This window comes from Falco punctatus (assembly GCF_963210335.1).
Source record: "Falco punctatus genome assembly, chromosome: 4".
Classification (NCBI taxonomy): domain Eukaryota; kingdom Metazoa; phylum Chordata; class Aves; order Falconiformes; family Falconidae; genus Falco; species Falco punctatus.
In genome coordinates this window covers 37332540-37351725 of record NC_137583.1, presented here as the reverse complement: position 1 = coordinate 37351725, position 19186 = coordinate 37332540, and the positions used below count along the sequence as shown (strand labels likewise).

At 51.2% G+C, this 19186-nt stretch overlaps 1 protein-coding gene across 4 annotated transcripts in view; it reads left to right on the top strand.

Annotated features, from left to right (window-relative positions):
- The window catches only part of LOC308063845 (ankyrin repeat and fibronectin type-III domain-containing protein 1-like), a 221494-nt gene that overhangs the window by 143713 nt on the left and 58595 nt on the right, over nucleotides 1-19186 (top strand). For all 4 annotated transcript variants that reach the window (XM_080387343.1, XM_080387341.1, XM_080387342.1 and 1 more), the window contains exon 4: nucleotides 6517-6557. In XM_080387343.1, the coding sequence (XP_080243469.1) occupies nucleotides 6517-6557 (41 nt within the window). The remainder of the gene's footprint in view (nucleotides 1-6516; nucleotides 6558-19186) is intronic.

Below are 19186 nucleotides of genomic sequence, written 5' to 3'. Positions count from 1 at the left end.
TAAGAACTTCATTCTCCCAGGGACGCAGCCCAGAAAAAGATGAGCTGAGATTATGCTTGGCAACATTTAGGAGAGGAAAAAGTACAACAGGATTGATGTCTGCTGGCATGAATAAATAAATAATACAATACTTCTGCCTTAGCCCCTCCATGAGCATCCTTGTTTCCAACCCCATGTCTGTTATCTCCTCAGCCTGGCTGAATTTCGGAATTCAGAGCAGTCCTTAAATCAGCGTCATCTCTTCTGCCTGCAGCATGTTGTGCTAATTCTTAGCAGGGACCAGCGAGGCCAGCTCTGGAGATGAGCTGTCCTAGGGAAGTCTGCCTGGTAGCTTATGTATGTTGTGTAACTTGGGCTTGTTAAATATATGATTCTTGCAAAATCATTTACTTAGTGCCTGAAACGTGAAATTAAGGGAATAATTTCAGGCACTCATGCTGGCCCAGATTCTCACAGGTTTGCAAAGTCTGTGAAAATCATAGGTCATGTTTTAAATAAAGAGACAAGCCCAAACATTCCTTACATTTTGTACAAAATGTAGTAGGTAAAGAAGCATGTTTCACAGTGCTGGACTGAGCTGGGTCGTTGCATGCATGTCCATGTGATCACCGTGCCCTGGTGAGAAGGGTCGGGAAGGACTGTGCTGGAAACACCACTGGGAAGACGAGAGGTCTTCCCACTGATTCTGATGCCACTGGACAAGCCTTAGCAATGGCCTAGCTGCAGCTGGGTGTTGTTCTACTAGTCAGGGAGGCTGCATTTTTACACCCCTGCAAAGGTGCTTTTTGAGAACCTGGGCATGGGTCTTTATGGATAACTAATTCACTCCGGCCTCTCAGTTCATCTTGGTTTTGTGTAAAAGCACCAGGAAAGGTGGTGTCCCATTGCCTTCCTTTTCCCTCATAGCATTTCCAAGGTGTTCCTGTGACACTGCACTTTCAATGTTGATCTTGCACTTTTCTGCAAGAGCAGAGGGGCTCTGAGCATCGCACGGAGAGGTCCTGTCATCAAAACGAGGGCAGTGCAAGCCTGGCTCAGGTATTCCTGTATGGGGAGGCGCAGAGGGTAGCAGTGGTAATGACCTTGAGACAACACTTTCTTAGTCATATTGGCAGTCAAACCCCGCTCCTTGGCAGGCTGGGTGCTGGCACCCATGAGCCGTGGGCTTGGTGTCAGTGTCCCCTTCTGCTGCTGCTGCCTCTGCTTGGGTGTTTTTTCTCTCTGCAGAGGAAAGAGTTTAATGACAGTGCCTGGCTGCATCCCAAAGGGCAGAGTCTTGGGAGGCATGCACTGGGGGGGTGGGGGGAGCGAGGCTCTGGGGGCAGCACCAGGCTCTGAGGACATCACCTGGGACAACATCCTGGTGTCCCACCTTCCTCTCCTGGCCCCGCTGGCAGCAAGAGTGTGAATGCCAGAGCGATGGAGGGTGTATGCTGGAAGCTTTTTGGCAGCTGCCTTGCCCAGCACCAGGTACCGGGGCGGTGGGGGCTGCTCCTGCCCTTCCATATTGCCCCCATGCTGCCACAGTCACTTGCCTGTCTCAGGAGGGAAGGGGGGAGATGGGCGTAAGCATCGTTTGAAGTACTTGTTTTAAAAATACACGCTGATAAAAATTACTCTCTCCATTATTTCATTAAGGGTTTTAAAATGTGCTTCCTAAACCCTGAGTCATCAATGAAATGAGCAAGTGAGAAGCAGCACAGCGGGTCCCGCTGGAGGGTGACTCATGCTGCAGTGGGGCTTGGGGCTTGCAGGGGGCTCTGAACTGGGGGGATGCTTCCCTCCCTCCCTCCCTTTCGGGAAGGCCAGGGACTCCCCAGCATCCTGAGCAGCAGCAGGAGGTCTCTAGGAGCCTGTGGGGCTCCTGGACTTCTGGGAGCTGAGCTGTCACACTGAAGCTGTGCCTCTCCGGAGTCCCCAGCTATGCCTTGATGCACAGGAGCCACCAGCAGACAACTCTCCTGGAAGCCTGTAGATCAGCCAACAACAGTGCATGCATGCATGCAGGCATTTGATTTTTTATTGTATGCTTGCATAGATAAAAGCCTCCATATCCCATATCGGTTCAGGAGGAATTGATCTTTCCTCCCAGAAGCCAGGTCAGCTTTTGATCATTTTTGGGAGCTCTCTGCTTCTTTCAGTCCCCAGGCACAGGCAGAAGAAACAAAACCAGTCCCAGCTCACTGTAAGGCCAGGAACTGTCCTCTCTGTGTTGGTTTATCTAGCTGGCTTTGTAAAAGCCCTTAGAAATGCTGCTGTATCCCTCCCACTGGAGTTGATTCAAACTCTGTTCAAGCTCAGTGCCAGGACATTTTCCTAAGATCCAGGCTGTGTGTTCCCTTTACCCCACTCCGCTTCCCTAGGCCCCATCCTTCCCTTGACTGCTTTTCCATAATCTTCCCCTCCTGCGGATGCTGGCTGAGACTGTGGTACCCAGTGCAGTGGGACCAGGGTGGTGGCTGGTGACACTGTCACAGCCTACACTGCTGCCCCGGGGAAGATGCTTTGGCTGCTGCCCCTTCATGTAGCGCGCACACACTTGGTCTTGCCCACAGCCTCCCATCGCCGATTCCGTTAAGTGCTTTCTTATTAATATCTTCACGCTATCGGTGAAGGCTCCCTTGCTTGGGAGGACCTTTCCAGGTGCTGCTCTGAGCTCTCTCAGTGCTCCCGGCGGGGATGTTGTGGTGTCTCTGCCCTTGGCAAAATGCCTTGGGCATTTTATTTTTACTACAGCTACAATTCATAGTGAACCACTGTGCAGTCAGGCCAGCCCCAAGGTGCCCTGTGGTCACTTAGGGCATCACTGCTTTCTTGTCTCCTTCCTCCTGCTGATGGCTCTGTGCTGCTTTACTTGCAGTTTTCAGTGTCCTTGGTTTATCCTCTACCTGGTTTATTAATCTCCTTGATGGATGGTCCCTGTCCGCGGCTCCTGTTGTGACACCATGTGTGCCTGTGCTTATTCTTCCTTCCACTTCTTCATGAGGATTTCGCTTAGAGGCAGTTGAAAACACGTCCTTGCCTTGAGTCTTGCTGCTGGCCCTGACCACCTTCTTCTGCCCAGGCACTACCTCCGCCAGTCCCCAGCAAGCTATCCTGCCCAGCTGGTGATTTCTGTAGCCAAGTGCTTCCCTGCTGCGCTCCCAGAGCCCTCTGGTTCCACGGCCACCTTGGTGTTGTGCACGTTCGGGAGAAAGAAATGGAACACGGTGGGATGGACCTGCATAAATTCATCTGACTGCTGGCCATGGTCCCTTTCTCTTCTGGGAAGAGAGTAAGGAGGCAAAGGGCTGTGCAGGCAATATGGGGAAACTGAAGCATGAAGAGGGAAGAAATGGCTCAAGGCCAAACCTTGGGGTGGTGATAGAGCCAGGAGCTGATCCACAACTCCTGGTCTTGCTGCAGGCCAGATTCCTTGGACACATTGCTGGAATTCTGCTTTTCCTCCTAATTTGCTATTTTCTTAATAAGCTTCAAAATCAGCTATTTTGGCTAATCATTGCTGCAATCACTCCTTGTTTTGTTTGGTGTATTTTTTGTTTCCTCTTTGCAAAGTTAGTGTCTCATTGTTTTATTCCAGATAAAAACTTCTCACTTTTCCATGACTCTTAAAAAATAATTGCTTGATAAGCTCAAGGTAAGCCCTTCTCTTAGCGTGCTCATGTAGCTCATCCTGCCAGTGGTTTGTGAGCTGTGGAGTGTGCGGAGGAGAGGCAGGCTGCCGTGCCTGTGGTGCTGCTTGCCTGCAGCCATGGCATGGCACCAGCACAGGGCGCACGGCTTTGCTACAGCTTCTTCCACCTCCCTTCTGCAAGACCTGAACTTGCAAGGTGGTCTTTTCTTTTTCCCCAGGTTTTCCACGTGGCTTTTCCTTGTTAGGGATTCATTTCAGAAATCTGCACCTCCATCCTAGCAAGAGTCGAGGGGAGGTTAATGTTTGTGACACCTGTGGCTGTGTGAAGGGGCTGCTGCAGATTTTGTCATCTTGTGTGCTGGGAATATTGGTGACAGTGATAGTCCTCGCAGCATTTCAGAAGGGTAGAAGAGTGCCAGTGTTGTTTCCTGCTGTTATCAGTTATCAGAAAGGCCAGTTACTTTGGAGCTGGCTGTGTGGTTGATGGGAGCTTTTCCCCGCAGACTTTGGCTGCAGCTGGGTGGAGGGTCTGACTGTGTGGGATGCAGGTTTTCCATGAGTTGTTTCAATAACGTTAAGAAAGCTGTTTGCAAGTGGTTTCTTCTTAAATGTCGACAGTTCTCTGTGATCGCTGCTAGCACAGGTAGCAGAAGGAACTGAATTTGTCCTGGCTCATGAGCCTTATTGCAGGCAATCCATAGCACTCTGTTTTAGGTGTCGAGTTTAAAGAACTAAGGAAATACCTTACAGGAATGCTGTGCCTGAGGGAGAGAAGGTGTTCCCAGATGTGCTGTGGACTTAAAGGACAGGTCCCATCACTCAGGGCATTTGCTCTGTGCAGTTATTGCTGTACTTGTTTCTCTGCTGCTTCAGGAATGCACAGAATGGTTAAGGAGATCTGGGGATCTCCTGGTGATCACCCAGTCCAATGCCCTGCTCAGGGCAGGGCCACCTATGCCAGGTTGTCCTGGACACCCAGGACCATCTAGTTGGATTTTGAATGTCTCCAAGGCTGGAGACTCCACCACCTGTCTGGGCAGCCTGTGCCAGTGGTGGAGCACCCCATTCTGGTGACTGGCCACCAGCCCTGTGGGGCCTTGCTGTAGCTTCTTGCTGCTGTCGTGTCAGAGGAGGGGGAGCAGGTGGGAGAGCCAAAGGGTGCTGCCGTCTCTGGCCAGTGGGGATAGCTCAGAGATTTTGCACACTGACATGGCGGTTGGCACATGGGCAAAGGAGATCTTCTGACCTCAGAGGGCTGCTCCTCGTGTGCTCCCAGCTCTACCCCACAATGGAGCTCAGATGTGTGCCCATAAGATCTGCAAGAGGGTGGCATGCATCCAGACCCAGGTAATCCCGCACTACGGGTTTGCTTGCAGCCTCCCCATGCTGGTGCCCGAGCAACACACCTGTTCCAGGGAGAGGGTCAGTCACCTGTGAACCACAGCCTCATCGCGCTGGCTTGGCCACAGGTCCCTTTTGGAGGGATCTTTTGGTGACAGTGGATCCCTGCCTGCTTAAAGCCAGGGCACTCCCCGCTTGCTTTTCAGTCCCAGGGTAGGAGCACCCAGAGAGTTCCTGTGCCCCTGATTAGCATTCGGCCCTGCTGCTCCTGCTGCTTTGGTGTTCCTGCTTGCCATTGCCTGGCAACCACGGAGCAAAACTACAACAGCAGCCCCAGAGCCTGAGCCTGAGCATGCTTCCCGCGAGCGTGCACGCACACTGGCACACGCTTGCTGGGGGACGGGGACAAGGTGGGTGGCTGGGCATGCCCACTGCCTCCCATGTTGGCAAGGCGCGAAGGTGAAGACCATCCCTGAAAGCAGGAGGAGGAGGAGGAGAGGGCTCTGGTGGTGCAACAGCTTTGCTGACACCCAGGTTTGGTGGGTCTGTCTGTCTGTCTGTCCCGGCACTGCCCACTGCGAGCATCCTGCTATGTCAGGCCCAGCGTGCCCCTCCACATCCCTTAGCGGCGGGGGCTTTTTCTATGCTGGGCAAGCGCATGTCACGAACTGGGAGCTCGCAGCAGGGCACGGGGCCAGCCTCCACCGTGCTGCCTCCAGGACAAGGCACATTGGGGGAGAGATTTGGGCATATGTGGGTGTATATGGCCCCATTGGACAGCGGGGCAAGGCATGGCAGGGCATGCATGCACTCTGTGTGTGTCATACATGTGCCCCGCTTTGCACCCAAAGTGGGGTCTGTGGCATGCCCACAGTCCCCCAGGCTCCCTGGGGGGAGGCTTAGCCTGGCTGGGTTTTCCCAGGGGACCCTGGTGCTCCGGCGGCCTGGATTGTGATGCTCTCAAACTTTCACTAGACCATGCTGTTGGTGGATTGGCAGCGCATGGGAACTTGAGCATGCATCAGGCTGTCTCTGCTACCCAGGCTTGCATGTGTTTGGGGTCTGATGTTGTTTTTCTTGGCAGAAGAATTTTGTGGTCCTGGCCTTGGGCTCAGTCCCCTGTCCTGCCAGAGGATCTCTGCAGGAGGTGATGGCTCAGTCCCTCTGCCAACCCTGCATTTTGTCCTCTTTCCAGCTGGGTGGGCTCAAGAGGACATGTGTCCCCTCCTGACACAAGGTACCATGCTTCTGCAGGTGATGGGAGAGACAGATGTGCCTGAATATGTTGGGTTCAGACTTAATGCATCCCCACACTTCTGCTTTGACTCTTTATTTTTACATCCTTAGCTGCTGTGGGCTCTGTCTACTGTGTGCTTGGTAGCTGGAGGTCCGAGCTGCCTGCCCTATCCAGCCAGCCCACACATACCCTCTGGGTAGCAAAAAGCATCATGCTTTTTCCTGCTCACCACACATCTTTTTGTCAATGATACTTGCTTGGCTTAAAGGGTTAAAGAGATACATCTGTCTTTTGTGTCTTGCAGAGCCTGGGGTCAGCAGACAAGAAGGACTTTTACCAGCCAAAGTAAGTGCCAGTAGTCGTGGTGAGTAATTGCATGGAAATTCCCGGTTGGTCCATGTTACTGAGCAGCTCTGTGGCTTGCTAAGATTAGACATTTCAATGTACAAGAATAGCTGCTGCAATTACACGAATGAGGATAACAGTACAAGGGCTGTCAATCATTTTGGCTTCAGGGCATATGCAAATCATTAAATCAGGTCAGAAAGAATCACAACAGCTTGACTGAGCCTGAGGGACAGAGCCGGGACCTGGTGGCTGGGAGCAGGGGATGCAGGGGTGACCTTTCCCACCTCTGGCTCCCTCTGCTCCGGGGTTTGTATAGCTGAGCTGCTGTGGAGAATTGAAGGGTTTAGTTCTGTGTCACAACGGGCTGATATTGAAGCATGTCTTCCACAGCCCATGCTTTGACGTTGATGCCTGTTGTTTTCCATCCGTTGTGTTTTGTAAAGCACGGTGAGCTGCAGGGGTGAGAGGAAAGGAAGAGGCTCTCTGGAGCTACCATGTTCATGAACACAAACAAAGATCTGCAAATCACCCCCCTAACATAAGTGGCTGGTTACTTAGTGGGTGCCCTGGGCCATGGCTCTGAGCTGATCGCAACACTCCGTAAGTGAGCGAGTAGAGAGCGGAGTGTGTAGAGCTGTCAGCCTCTGAGACCCATATTAAAACACAAGCAGAGCTTGCACTCGCAGGCCAGTTACGTTGTTGCACCCAGTGTTTGCAGACCCTCGCTGCAGCACTGCACCTTCGAGGCAGGAGGGTTGTCTCTGTGCTGGAAGGATGTGTTTGATACCATGGTTGTTTGGATAATGGCAAACTCTATTAAAAGCCATGCTGAGAGGTTTGGTTCTGGCCCTGACCACTGAGCAGGTGTGTATTGTGCTGCTGGCATTTGGGACCTTGTGTTGCTCCTGCTCTGTTTGGGGAAGTGGACATCTTCATGTTATCACCTTTTTTCTTCTGAAAAAAATGCCATAGGTGGTTTTGAAGTTGTGCAGCAGTGCTCTGATGTACAGGATTGTCAGAGGAGAGCGATTTTGGAAGATGCAGAAGGAACTGGGTTGGGGAAATTTCTCCTCCAAAACTCGCTGTCTTTCTGTACTTGCTCTTTTCTTTGCTACATTCCTGCTTCCCAGCGGTGTCCGAGCATGCAGTGAGCACCAAGGCAGCGTCCTCGGTCTGAGTTACTCTTGGCATCAGAGGAGGCATGTCTGAGGCATGCTGGGCATGGCAGGCTGTGTCACAGGGCACCTCATGGAACTACCTGCTCGCTGTCTGTGATGGGGAGCACAAGTCTTGAGTGCCGGTGTGTTCTTCAGTTGTTTGCTGGTTCCTCTTCCTTTATGCCACCAAAAGTTTTTAAAACTCAGTGCTGCTCTCCTGGGTCCGTACTGAAAAGCCTGATTTCAGGGCGCTCCCCTGTCCCCTCACCCCAAGGCAGTGCTGATCGCCTTTTCAAGACTGTTGGCAGCTAAAGACTTCTGAAAACACAGCCAGAGCCATTTCCCAGGCTGTTTAATCCTGCGTGGCTTTCTGGGAGATCAGAGGAATATCCCAGGAGGTTGTGGAGTCATCATGGGCACAATAAAAAAATGAACACACATTTGGCAAAGGAGTTAGAATTCTGCTTTTGTGACCTCTACCAACAGTTGTCTAATATTTCGATGCTTCTTATTGTAGCGCTGCTGTGTGCTTGTGTAGAGTGTGTGTTTTGATAAGCAGGCTTAGAAAAGATGGAAGCACCTCTAGCATCCGTGTTGCAGCTGTATCATCTGTAAGGCTTTGAGTAAGAGATTTGGAGGAAATATATAAAAAGCTCTTACCCTTTGGTTTTCTTTCCTGAAGGGTGGTTTTAACAGTAGGTAGCAACAATTATAGTGCTACTTTTATGGCCCATCTCATCAAAGAAATGAGGGATGTTTCTCTGCCTTTAGTGGGAGAACATGGGCTTCCCACCTCACCGACGTTGCAGAGCTGTTGGGTCAGAGCGGTGGGTGCTGGTGCAGAAGGTCTCGTGAGCTACTAACTCTCATCTGATGCAGTTTGGGCACTTACCTTCCCCATCACAATGCTGCCTGCAGCTCTGCTCTGCCTGGGATCTGGCCAGCGTTCATAGAGACCAGGGAAGAAACACCTCGTGGGCTAAGTCCAGCCCCTGAGCTGCTTGCTCCTTTGTCACCCCAATTTTGGAAGCTGCTAATACAGCTGTAACGTTGTTAGAATATCCGGGCTTCCAGAGGTCCTTCCAAATTTCTGACAGAGGGCCCTTGACTGCTTTGTCAAGGCTGTTCCCTGAGCAGGGACCTGCTGGCTGAAGACCCAGGGGCACCATGCTCAGAGACAGGAGTAGGCTCTCCTGGAACAGGTGCTTTTGCCTAATAACTCTCCTGGCAGGGCTGGTTGGAAGTGTCTTGACAGGAGCCGAGAAAGGCTGGTTGTTTGCTAATTCCCCCTGGCATACATTTGCTCTTCAGTGTCAGGCACCAACTGGAACTCGGTTTCTTCAAACCCAGAAAAAAACTCTGGTACTAATAACAATCATAAAACCCCTAGCAAATGTAGACTGAAATACCTGGCTTTAATTAAAGTGTCACTGATGTGCTGCAGGAGCTGCTTGTGCTCCCTCCCCATGCTGTCCCCTCTGCTGAGAGCAATGCTCATCTGTCAAGAGAGTCGTCACTTGGGAGCAGTTAATATTTGCCAGGCACTTTGAGGTGTCAAGAGAGACACTGCTGTAGTGACACAAAATGCTCTCCATTGATCCGCTTGCTTGGTCCCTTGGGACGATGTGGCCACGCTGAAGAGACCTGATGTCTCAGAGCCCATTCTTGCTCCAGCAGAATCCCACAGCCCTCTTATACAGGCATCTCATGGCTCTGTCTCCATTTCAGATTAAAGACTGCCACCCGCCTTCTGTGCTTAAGCCTCAGAGGTGTAAACACACCAGGAACCTTTGAAACCACCTTATATAAAGCAGTAGCTTGTGTTTGTTTTGCCTTGCAGTCTTCATTACGCCAAAATGTCTCTGCAGCTAATTCGTTGTCACCCTGCTTTTAAAGCAGAACGTTTCATCTCTTAGACTAAAACCTTTCCATGCCAGCACTTAGATGAAAGTGAGTGTTGTGTTGCTGAATCATTATCTTGTAAAACCATGGTGTTCTTAAGGATCTAGAAACCAGTATTTACATCTTGGAAGCATTAAGGGCCATCATAATAAGCTAGATGTGTTCCTAAGCTGGGTGTTCATTTTCTTGCCTCCTTAACTCAGATGTTATTTTATAGTAATGATGATAATAACACGCAGATACTCTTTTGCAGTGGCTGAGAGTCATTCAGCTGGGATGTTCTTAAAGTAGCTCAGGTTCACCCGCAAAGCACCAAGCAGTGGGAGGAGGATGCACAGGGAAAGGGGGGAGTAAGAAATGGGGCAGATGATGCAAGGGGAGCGGTGGGGTAGGAGAAGCAGTACCAAGGCCACCTTTCTGTACTGAAGCCACGGGATACTCAATGCTGCAAGAAACTGCTCCAAAACCACCTTCAAAAGGTTGGAGAATGCTTCTCCCAGCTTTGGCCAAAGGAAAGGACAAAGTGCCGTCACCAGCATCACTGGTGGCAGTGGGATGGCAGCATGGTGGAGGGTGGAAGAGAGATGCTGGGTTCTGTGTGTGGGGTGGGTGACCCCCGAGCGGGTGCAGGTTTGCAGCTGAAGGGGTGCAGAGCCCCAACCCCAAAGCCTGGCTGAGCCAGTTTTCTGAAGAGTCGAGGAGTTAGCTCCTCCACACACAATGTAATTAAGTAAAGAAGATTACAATGCTGGTCAGGGTATCCTAGCAGCAGGGTCTGACCAACTGAAACTTCACAGCAAGCTTAAAAAATATTGCCTCTGGGGTTTGGCTGGCGGATTCAGAGCCTGAGTTCCAGGCAGGTGGAGGGGCTCCAAGCCGCTCAGAGTGCTGGGAAAGGAAGGGGCTCCTGGAAAGGTGCTTTGGAGAAATGTCATGGTTCAGCAAATGCCGGACTGGGGGTGAAAAGCAGAGTCAGCCCAGAGAAGACAGGGAGCAGAGGGTTAGCAGAAACAGGTGTGAGTGGTGGGAGGTAGCTCACGATGTGGCAGAGAGGTGAATGTTTGCGGTAGGTGCAGGAGCCTCTGAACAGTCCTGCTGCTTTCCTTCTGGCTTTCTGAAGGCGTTTCCTGCCCTGTGGCATCCTGATATTTTAAACTAAGGTGGCCCAGTCTCTTTCAGTAACGCCTTGAGCCCAGAAAGGCTGCTGGAGACTTTGCTGCTCTGGGGTGGGGGTTCTTCCTTGGGAGGGCTGGTGCTGCTTCTTGCCCTGGTGGAGGAGGTCCAAACCTGGTGGTTTGGAGGGCGGTGGGTGCTCTGGTGTGCCAGGCTGGGGCTGTGCAGTGCCTCCAGTGGTGACAGCTCCCTGAAGGGCAGGAGTGTGCCATTGCAGAGCCTTGGATAGGACAGGAGGATCGTCTACATCTCCAGCCTCTTGGGAATGGTTTTGTCCCCCAAGAACGCTTGCAGTGCTGCCAGGAGCACCGGCTGCGGCTCCCCCTTGCTCCGTGCCTGTGGGGGGAACGGGACACAGCCATGGTGGGAGCAGTGCTGGCAGAGACCAGCTGGAAGCTCGGGGATCAAGGAGGCAATAGCCCCGTTGATTTGCCCTGCGGTGTCTGGGCTGTTTGCCCAGGCTAATATTGCTGTTTGCTTCTGAAGCTGGGAAAGTTGGTGCTGAGCTATGCTCAGTGAAGCGAGCGGGGCCCCGTGCAAAGGGTCCAGCTGCCCTGCTGCTGCCCACCTCTCCAGGCAGCCTGGGAGAGCAGCACCAGCTTATGTGCCTGATAGCTCCTGCTGAAGACCACTGTTTTTGTAAAGTATGAATGAATACAACTCTTATTAATTTTCTTTTTTATTGCTTGTTGTGTGGGAGCGCTCACCCTGGACCCCTATGCCTGCTGGTGCTGGAGGACTGTGGAGGGGTGCTCTGCATTCCCTCATAAATCTGCAGATTTATGAGGACAGAGATGCCCTGGATGGCACCAGGGCCCTCGATACCCAGAGTTAAATATCTTGGGCTGAGGGAGGTCAGGACAAGGAATCACTCCATCTCAGCAGTCCCTCGAGCCCAAGGGACAGAAAGAGGAGATGCTGGGGCTGCTTGGACCCCTACTGCCCTGCTCTGGTGCCCAGGCCAGGGGACTCCGGACCACCCCCTTGCAGCATGCTTGCCCTCTGTCTGGGAATGGCCCTCCCAGACCTGGTTGTAGAGCAAAGTTTTGGGTTCTGTTGTTTCTGTGCAGCTTTTAACGTGTTAAGCAAGGTTGTGATGTAGGCTCCTACTGTGCCGGTTGTCATAGAAACTTGAAGGGCTTTTTTCTCCTATCCCCCCAGCCCCTTTCTTTATACCAAAGCAGGGTTGGGGTTTCCCCCCCCCCCGCCCTGTAATTTCAGTTTCAGTCCAATTAAAAACCTGCCTGGCCCTGATTCCCTGTCTCCAGTACTGCCACACAAGGGCTCAGTGTCTTTATGTTGTGCTTCCTTTTGTCCCAACCAAAGGGTGCATGTTCCCATCAGCTGGGCACTTTTCTGGTAGTGCTGGCTGGGGTTTTGGCCCCATGAATCCCTGACCAGGGTTGGGGCTGGTCCTCAGCCCTTGTCCCTCTGCAGTGCTGTTGGGTAGGAGCAGATCCCCTCACTCACCATGGGGTACCTCTCCTTGCTGCTGCTTCTGAAACGGGGGAATGGTTGGCTGCTTGGTACCCAGTTGCTGGAGGTCCATGGTCCTTTGGTGGAAACATTGAAATGGCATCTGCCTGCCTCTGTGGTCTGAGCCTGTGTCTGCCTTCCCCTCTTGGGCGATGGGAGGACGACGCTGCCAGCTCAGCGCCGAGACCAGCACAGAAGCCACCTATGCACCAGCTGCAGCCCTTCCACATTTGCTACGCTCTGCATTAATCATGGAAAGGGAATTGAGCGTAGGAAGATGGGCATTTTTTAACAAAATAACCGAGACTGCATTCTCCTCTAAGCAAGAGAGCAAAGTGTTTGCTGCAGTGAGTCAACACAGATGCTTTTGGCATGGGATGTAAGGCTCTCTCCCACAGCAGCCATCGGTCCCACAGCCAGGTCTCAAGAGGGAGAAGTGGGTCGAGGTCTGTACCGAGCTGCTCAGCTGCTGGTGTTTCTCCAGGAGCTACAAGAGATCCTTTCCTGCATGCTTTATTTCTGGCATGAGACTTGACAGGGACTCCTCACAGTTAGCCAGATGTCTAGCTCTGAACCTTGCCTTCGAGGAGCTAGCACCCATTTTTGCTGCCCTGTGCCACCCCAGCTCCTCATTGCTCTGAGGCTGGTGCTATCTCCTGAGTCACCCATCTTCACCACAGCCGCAGGGGTTAGCCTCAGAGCTCATGCTATCCACTGGGATTCGCTTGTGTGGGATTTAGGTATGAAAGGGTCTATTAGATCACGCCGTTTGGCCTCCCATGTGCTGTAGGGGTGTAAATGCTGCCCACACACTTCTCGGCAAGCTGAAGAGGTTGTGATTGCCCTCAAAGAGGTGTCTAATCCTCTGAGGATCTCTGAGAGGTATCTAATCCTGACCCAAGACTCATTTGAACTTGTTGGGTTTCAGCTCCCAGTCCCTGGATCTCTGAGCGTCTCGCTGGATGAAAGTGGTTGGCACTGCTTTGGTTTGGGGGTGGGGTGGCACAGTTTTTGTCAATAAACTCAATATAGCTCATTTGCAGTAAGATATTTTCTCCATCCCTCGGATCAATTTTGTGACTCATCCCTCCAGCCTCTCTGCTTTTTTAGTGCCCCTTTTAAATGTGGGCACCTTAATTGCAGGAGTGTTTCTGTGTCAGTCTCAGCAGAGCAATACACGTAACTCTCCTCTCCCCAAAGAACTGCATCAGCTCTTTTCATCACAGCATCACATTAGAGCCTTGTGTTGGGTTGGTCACCCGTGGTGACCCTTAAGCCTTTCTGGAGGCTCTCTCTTGTCTGGGATACAGTCCCTGTTCATAAATACGGCCTGAAATCCTTCTCTGTAGGTGTGTCATTCTGCGCTGGGCTGGATTAACATCTACAGTGTTTGAATGGGTTCAGCATTACCAAGCAACCCACATTTCACTCTCTCCTCATCAATATTTACCATTACATCAATCTTCCTGTCATCTGCTAATTTTTTTGAGCAAGGATTTTGTATTTTCTTCTCGATCATTGATGAAAATATCAACTAGCATGCTCCCCATGGAGCCTTGCTAAGGATTCCCCATTGATGACTTCTGTTTGAGACCTGTCAGACAGCTCTTAATCTATTTAATGTGCTTTATTGATACTGTATAGCACTATCTCCTAAAATCAGAATGTCAAGAAGCACTTAGCGCTCTGCCTGCACAGCCATAATGTACATGGTACCTTTCTCAGCTGAGCCTATATTCACTAAAGAGTGACATTTGGCTCATTTGACAAGATCTCTTTTCCACAAAGACAGGCCGACTGACTTTAATTATAACTTACATCCTTTAATTATATCTTAATTTAATTCCAGATGAGCCCTGCCTTCTGGGTCTTCTATCAGGCTGACCATTTAGTAGTTAACTAGGTCATCTCCACTGCTGGTTGTGAATATAGCTGTGAAGGGGCCATTTGCCATCTGGACGTGGCAGACCAAAGTTTGCTCAAAACAAGCAGCAGAACCCAGAAAACTCTCCCCAGCTCTGGGTACGCGTTATCTGTGCTGGCTGCTTAGTGCTGTTCGGCTGCCTTGGGTGTAGGTGAGGATACTAATGGTTTAGGAAAACTTCATCTTGTCTAGGAAGTACTTTACTCTCCTTTTTCCCCAAACACAGAAGAAATATCTATCGACGGTTTGCTTTTTCTGCATCATTATGAGCAGTCCTGCAGCCTCTGCTTGAAAATGGTCCTATTGTTCCTTATAAATGGACCTATTGCTAGAATTTGTTTGGCTCCCAATAGTAGATTTTGCATGTCCAGCCATGCATTCTCCCCTTCTTAGTTTCCCTTATCAGTTTCCTACACATTGTAACTTGTATTGACCACTCTTTAGTGTGTATTCTGTTTCCCCTCTGAGCCTTCATTTGGCAAAGGGTATTTTTAACCGACTTGCTCATTTTCCTAACCATGAAATTAGGACTTTACAGACATTCAGTGAACTCCCCTTAAAGAACTCTTATTTTTTCACTCTACTTTTGAAAAGGTCTTTCTTGACAGTTTTATCCCATCTCCCTGGGATGTGGAAAACAGGCATTTTGCAGTATTGAGCGTGCGCAGTGCTGCCTGCCCCACCTTCTTGCTGGCCTGTGGGGACTGCTGCCAGCCTCTCCGGGCGGCCAGCGACTGCTCGACCTTCTGTCACCTGCTGTGTGTTGACTTCTGCATTGCAAAGTTATCAACTATAGTGTTTAGAAATGCATGTGGTGTTTTACTGCTGGCTCTGTGAGTCTCCTAGCATGTGCCTCGCAGACCCAAATCCTTTATAACATGTTACTTCTTTCTATCCGTGGAGAACATATATTTCAGGTTGAGCTGCTGCAGTCCTGTGCTGGCTCAGGTATGATGTGCCATGCCTCTCCCCAGTCCTCGGTGAGAAGATAAAGCTGTATTTCTTCAAGCACTGACTGCTAAAAGATCTGTGATTCTAAAGAAAAAAATACAATGGCATGTATTGCAAGTATACAGTGCCCTCCTCTTCCTTCCCTGCCACCCCTCCTACGCAGAGCTTTCTGATCAGTAAATCATCGTAGCAGGTTTCAGTGGTGTCAAGTGCATTAAATTTCTGCTCAGGAGTAAAAATTTCCCATTCCTTGCCCTCCTTTCTCAACCTCGCTGCTTTGCATCCTCTGAAGAGCTTGCTGCTTTGGCCACCAGCACAGCACAAGCAAGGTCCCTTTCCTGGAACAACCACAGATTAATCTAGCTTTTTATTCAAATACACAGTTCTGGTATTTTCCCTCCATGCTTTCACCTGCAGTGCCAGACAGACAGCTGGGCCACAGAGCCATCAGTAGCGCACCAGCCTGCACTCTGTTCAGAAGCTTACTCTTGCTGAGGACCACGCTCCCCATGGCCACCTGGCTGGTATCTGAGCCCTTCACTGTGCAGCAGCACCGGAGGTGCCTGGGGCTCAGCTGCCGGCAATGCTGTTCTGTAGAAGAGCGTTTTGTTGCTCCTAAGACCCCTGGCAGGCAGGGAAGGACCAGCTGTTTGCAATGTCCTTCCAAACACATCCACACTCTTCCCAACTTCACAGTCGTCTCCCTTGCTCCTCCTGGGACCTCGTCACAGCCCGTGCTGTAGGTAGTGACTCTGCAGCCCTTCTCTGAGCAGCCTGAGCTCCTGAGAAGCAAAAATTGCTGGTGGTGGTGGAAATGACAGCGTTAGCCTCAAGAGCAATCAGCCGGGTCTCCGTGAGCTGCGGCGTTGGTGTTTATCCCCTGGCTCTTTCCTCTGGGAGGATAATCAGGCTGAATATGCTGATTTACTTGGGCTCTACAGAGCAGACTGTGGGGAGACATGTAGATAACGCTAAATTGCTCAGGGAACAATATGTCTAAGGACATAAAAGGATGAAAATATCTTGTCTTTGCTCATCCTGACAAAGCGGTGTGCGCAGAGGTGAGATCTAAGGCTTTGAGCTTTCCCGTAGGTTTCTGGCGTTAACAAAGAGAGGATTCAGAGTGGTGCGGTCACTTCTGGAGATGTGCAGTGGGCTGGGACGAGGGTACAGGTACTAGGTTGTCTCTTCAGGCTTGGGACATCATGCAAGAGGGCACCACCTCCAGCGTCACCATATAATTTATGGGGAAATTAGTTCCTCCTCCAGAAGTGCCTTACCTCTCCACAGACTGTATTGGCAGCCTGGGCAGCTGGCTCAGATCTCTGCCATCAGCCTTGCCACTCATGGCTTTCGACACACCCAGAAGATGCAGCTGAAGGTAGGCTGAGCCTATAATAATTCCTGAAGAAACACTGAGTAATGATATTTATAACTAATTAAAGACTTGACTGAATTGATCTGCGGACAGTTTATACAGGCTGATTTCAGGGAGACTTTGGGGCATTTTACTCGAGGGGTGTGGGAGTGCTGCTATAAGCCCCCAGCCACAAGAAAACACCTTGTCCTGCAGCAAATGGAAATGCATGCAGTGCTTTGAGGAACTGGGCTGGAGAAGGAGGCAAAAGGACCCCCAGGGCCTGCAAAATCCCATTTTTACATTTAAAAATAGAAAAGCCAAGCCTTCCAAAAAGCTTGAATGCCTCAACAAAACTTCTGGAGCTGACGGTGCTCAAGCGGGGCTGTTATGGATTTTTCTTTGCGGTATGAGGTAGGAAGGAAAAAGCACCCAGGGAGGGAAAGCTCAGCTGCATTCATTCTTCCCCTCACATGTCAGAGATGCTTTGTTTTCCAGAAGTGCTTATTATTCATACAGCTATCTCATTAGACAGCTGAAACACAGCTCCAGCTTGGGGCTCGTCATGGTGCAGGCCCTACCATGGAGCTGTGCAGTGCTGCAGTTCTCCACCCTGCAGGAAGTCCGGTGGAGACAGCAGCGTGGTGCATGGTGCCTGCCCTGGGCCACCAGTGCCAGCAGTAGTTCAGTCATCTTTTCCCCACTGCGTTCCTCTTTTGTCCCTCTTTTAATCAAAGATTTTGTCCTGGATGCTAGGCCACCATCTAGCAGATATGTGGGCTTAGCATTCCTTGTCCTGCGGGTCCTTCAGCTCTAGGCAGCAATCTTTCCAAAGAAGGTACAGCACAAGAGCTGCTATCTCCAGATGTTTCCATTATTCCCAGATGTTTTCAGTAAGCCCCTCTGCTCGCACACAGCATCTTGACCACCTGTGTCAGAGCTGGGTTGCCAAGCCCAGTTGTGCTGGATCCCTATTCTGCAATGCAGCCTCTAAGCTTTGCCATTTCCAGACCAACTGGATGGCTCTCAGGATGAGGAGGACTCTGCTTCCGGGCTTTGATCAAACTTCTGTGTCTCCCCACCTCCCCCCAGCTGGTGAGCATTGCTGGAAGCTCTGGTTTGAACCAGAAACCAATCTCAGACTTCTAACTTGTTTCTAACCGTCTTGGGTTTGCAGCTGCAAATTACTGGCTTTGCAAGTGAGGAAGTTGATTTCTGAAGGTGGGAGGAGGCAGCATGGCTGCTACTAAAGGTGTTGGTCCTGTTTCATTGAGAGCATCCTGTGGAGTCCTGCCTTTGGGGTTTTGTTGGCTGGCCGGAGCCCCCAGTGCTGTCACTTGGAGGGACCACGTGCATCCCGGTGTGCTTCACTGCAATTGGCAGCGAGTGCAGCATGATGGATCCCACCTCCTCCCACCGGTGCACAGCGTGGTCCTGGGGGATCTCTTAGCCACCAGACTCTGCTCGCCCAAGCAGCAGAGATACTGAACAGGGTGTCAGCCACAGCGAATGTGAAATCCTAAATATTTGTACACAAAGGCCACGCTGAAATCCCCATCCTGCTCCCGACATCAGAGGTGTCATTTTTGATTTCCCAAACACAGAGAGAGCCCTTTCAGCCCTGGCCTGCTCAGACACTGCAGCTTTAATGTCCAAGCACCCAGCGTGTTTCCACTCCCCTCAAATGCATCAATCAGGTCTCGGTGAGGCTCTGAAAGAGCCAGTTTGTTAAAAAAATACACTTAGTGTAAAAAGTTTATTCCAGTTAATTAGGACTTCATTGCAATGGAAACAAATTACCCAGCTGTCATCTGCCAAGGCAAACAGCAACGGGAGAGAGGGGGTCCTGGCCAGGCGGGAGACAAACAGCCATCTCAGGCAACCTTATTTATGGCCTTTTTATGTATTTCTGTATTTATTTGGACATTCCTGAGCTGGAGAGCTGGGTTATTGCCGAGCCACATGCCCCCCCAGCACTTGCCCAGTGTAGGCTGTTGCTGGCGGCAGGTTATCTGCCTGTGGGGCTTCCCGGGCAAAGAACCAGCACTGGCCTGGGTGGGCATTCCCATGGGGACCCAGGGGCTGGTGTCCCTGTCCCTGGGCACATCCCTTTTGACCTTGTCTGGGTCTCTTGTTTCAGAGATGGAGGTGAGATGCTGGATGTGCAGGCGATGGGCAGGTTAGGGCGAGCTGCTTGTCCCTGCTCGGTGATGGAGGTAGGGGATACGGGGGTCCCTGGATGTGGCAGGGGCGTGGGGATGCACTCAGGAGGGCTGGGGACTGGTGGTCACAGGGAGATTTGCCCAAGCCAGGGACTCACACACTTCTGTGGTTCCCTGCCCTCACGGCGGGGTGCCCTGCCTCTGCAGTGACCCTGGGTACGAGCCCCCATCCCGGCTGTAGCTTTACTCTCCCCTTCCAGCACAGGCAATTAGCTTTTGGGCAGGAGAGGCGTAAGTGCTGGCTGATCAGGCTCCCACTCATTTCCAGCTCATTTTCATTTCATTTAAACAAACACCCCATCGACACCCTTTTTTCTTTCTAGAGCTTTTATTGAAAAAGAGGGAGAAAGGAGGAGCTGGGATGGGGGACAGGGAAGCTGGGAGGCACACTGGGAGCAGAGCTTGGTAGGAGCCGGAGGCCATGTGATTCCCGCGGGAGTGCTCGGGGAGCCAGGCAGGATGGT